Source organism: Egretta garzetta, unplaced genomic scaffold, assembly GCF_000687185.1.
Source record: "Egretta garzetta isolate BGI_Z169 unplaced genomic scaffold, ASM68718v1 scaffold1164, whole genome shotgun sequence".
Taxonomy (NCBI): Eukaryota; Metazoa; Chordata; class Aves; order Pelecaniformes; family Ardeidae; genus Egretta; species Egretta garzetta.
Window position 1 is genome coordinate 1722 of NW_009259538.1, and position 320 is coordinate 2041.

General features: G+C 59.4%; 1 protein-coding gene across 1 annotated transcript in view; it reads left to right on the top strand.

Annotated features, from left to right (window-relative positions):
* CHD8 (chromodomain helicase DNA binding protein 8) overlaps window positions 1-320 on the top strand; it is a gene marked incomplete at its 5' end in the record, with an annotated part of 11889 nt that overhangs the window by 1718 nt on the left and 9851 nt on the right. Inside the window, one exon of the mRNA XM_035893228.1 lies at window positions 236-320. This exon is cut by the window's right edge and continues 40 nt beyond it. Coding sequence (XP_035749121.1) covers window positions 236-320 — 85 coding nt within the window. The remainder of the gene's footprint in view (window positions 1-235) is intronic.

Genomic DNA, 320 nt, shown 5'->3' on the forward strand with positions numbered 1-320 from the left:
TCATCCCCCACCCGTTGGCCCATGCCATGGCCCAACCCTTGGCCTTCATTGTCACCCAACCCTTGGCCTTTGCCATGGCCCAACCGTTGGCCTTTGCCATGGCCCAACCCTTGGCCTTCATCGTCACCCAACCCTTGGCCTTCATCATCGCCCAACCCTTGGCCCTCACCATGGCCCAACCCTTGGCCATGGCGGCTTGGTGATGGCTTTGTCCCCGCCCCCTCCCTCCCCCCAGTTCCTACCTCCATTGCGAGTGGGCCACCATCGACCAATTGGAGAAGGACAAGAGGATCCACCAAAAGCTGAAACATTTTAAGACA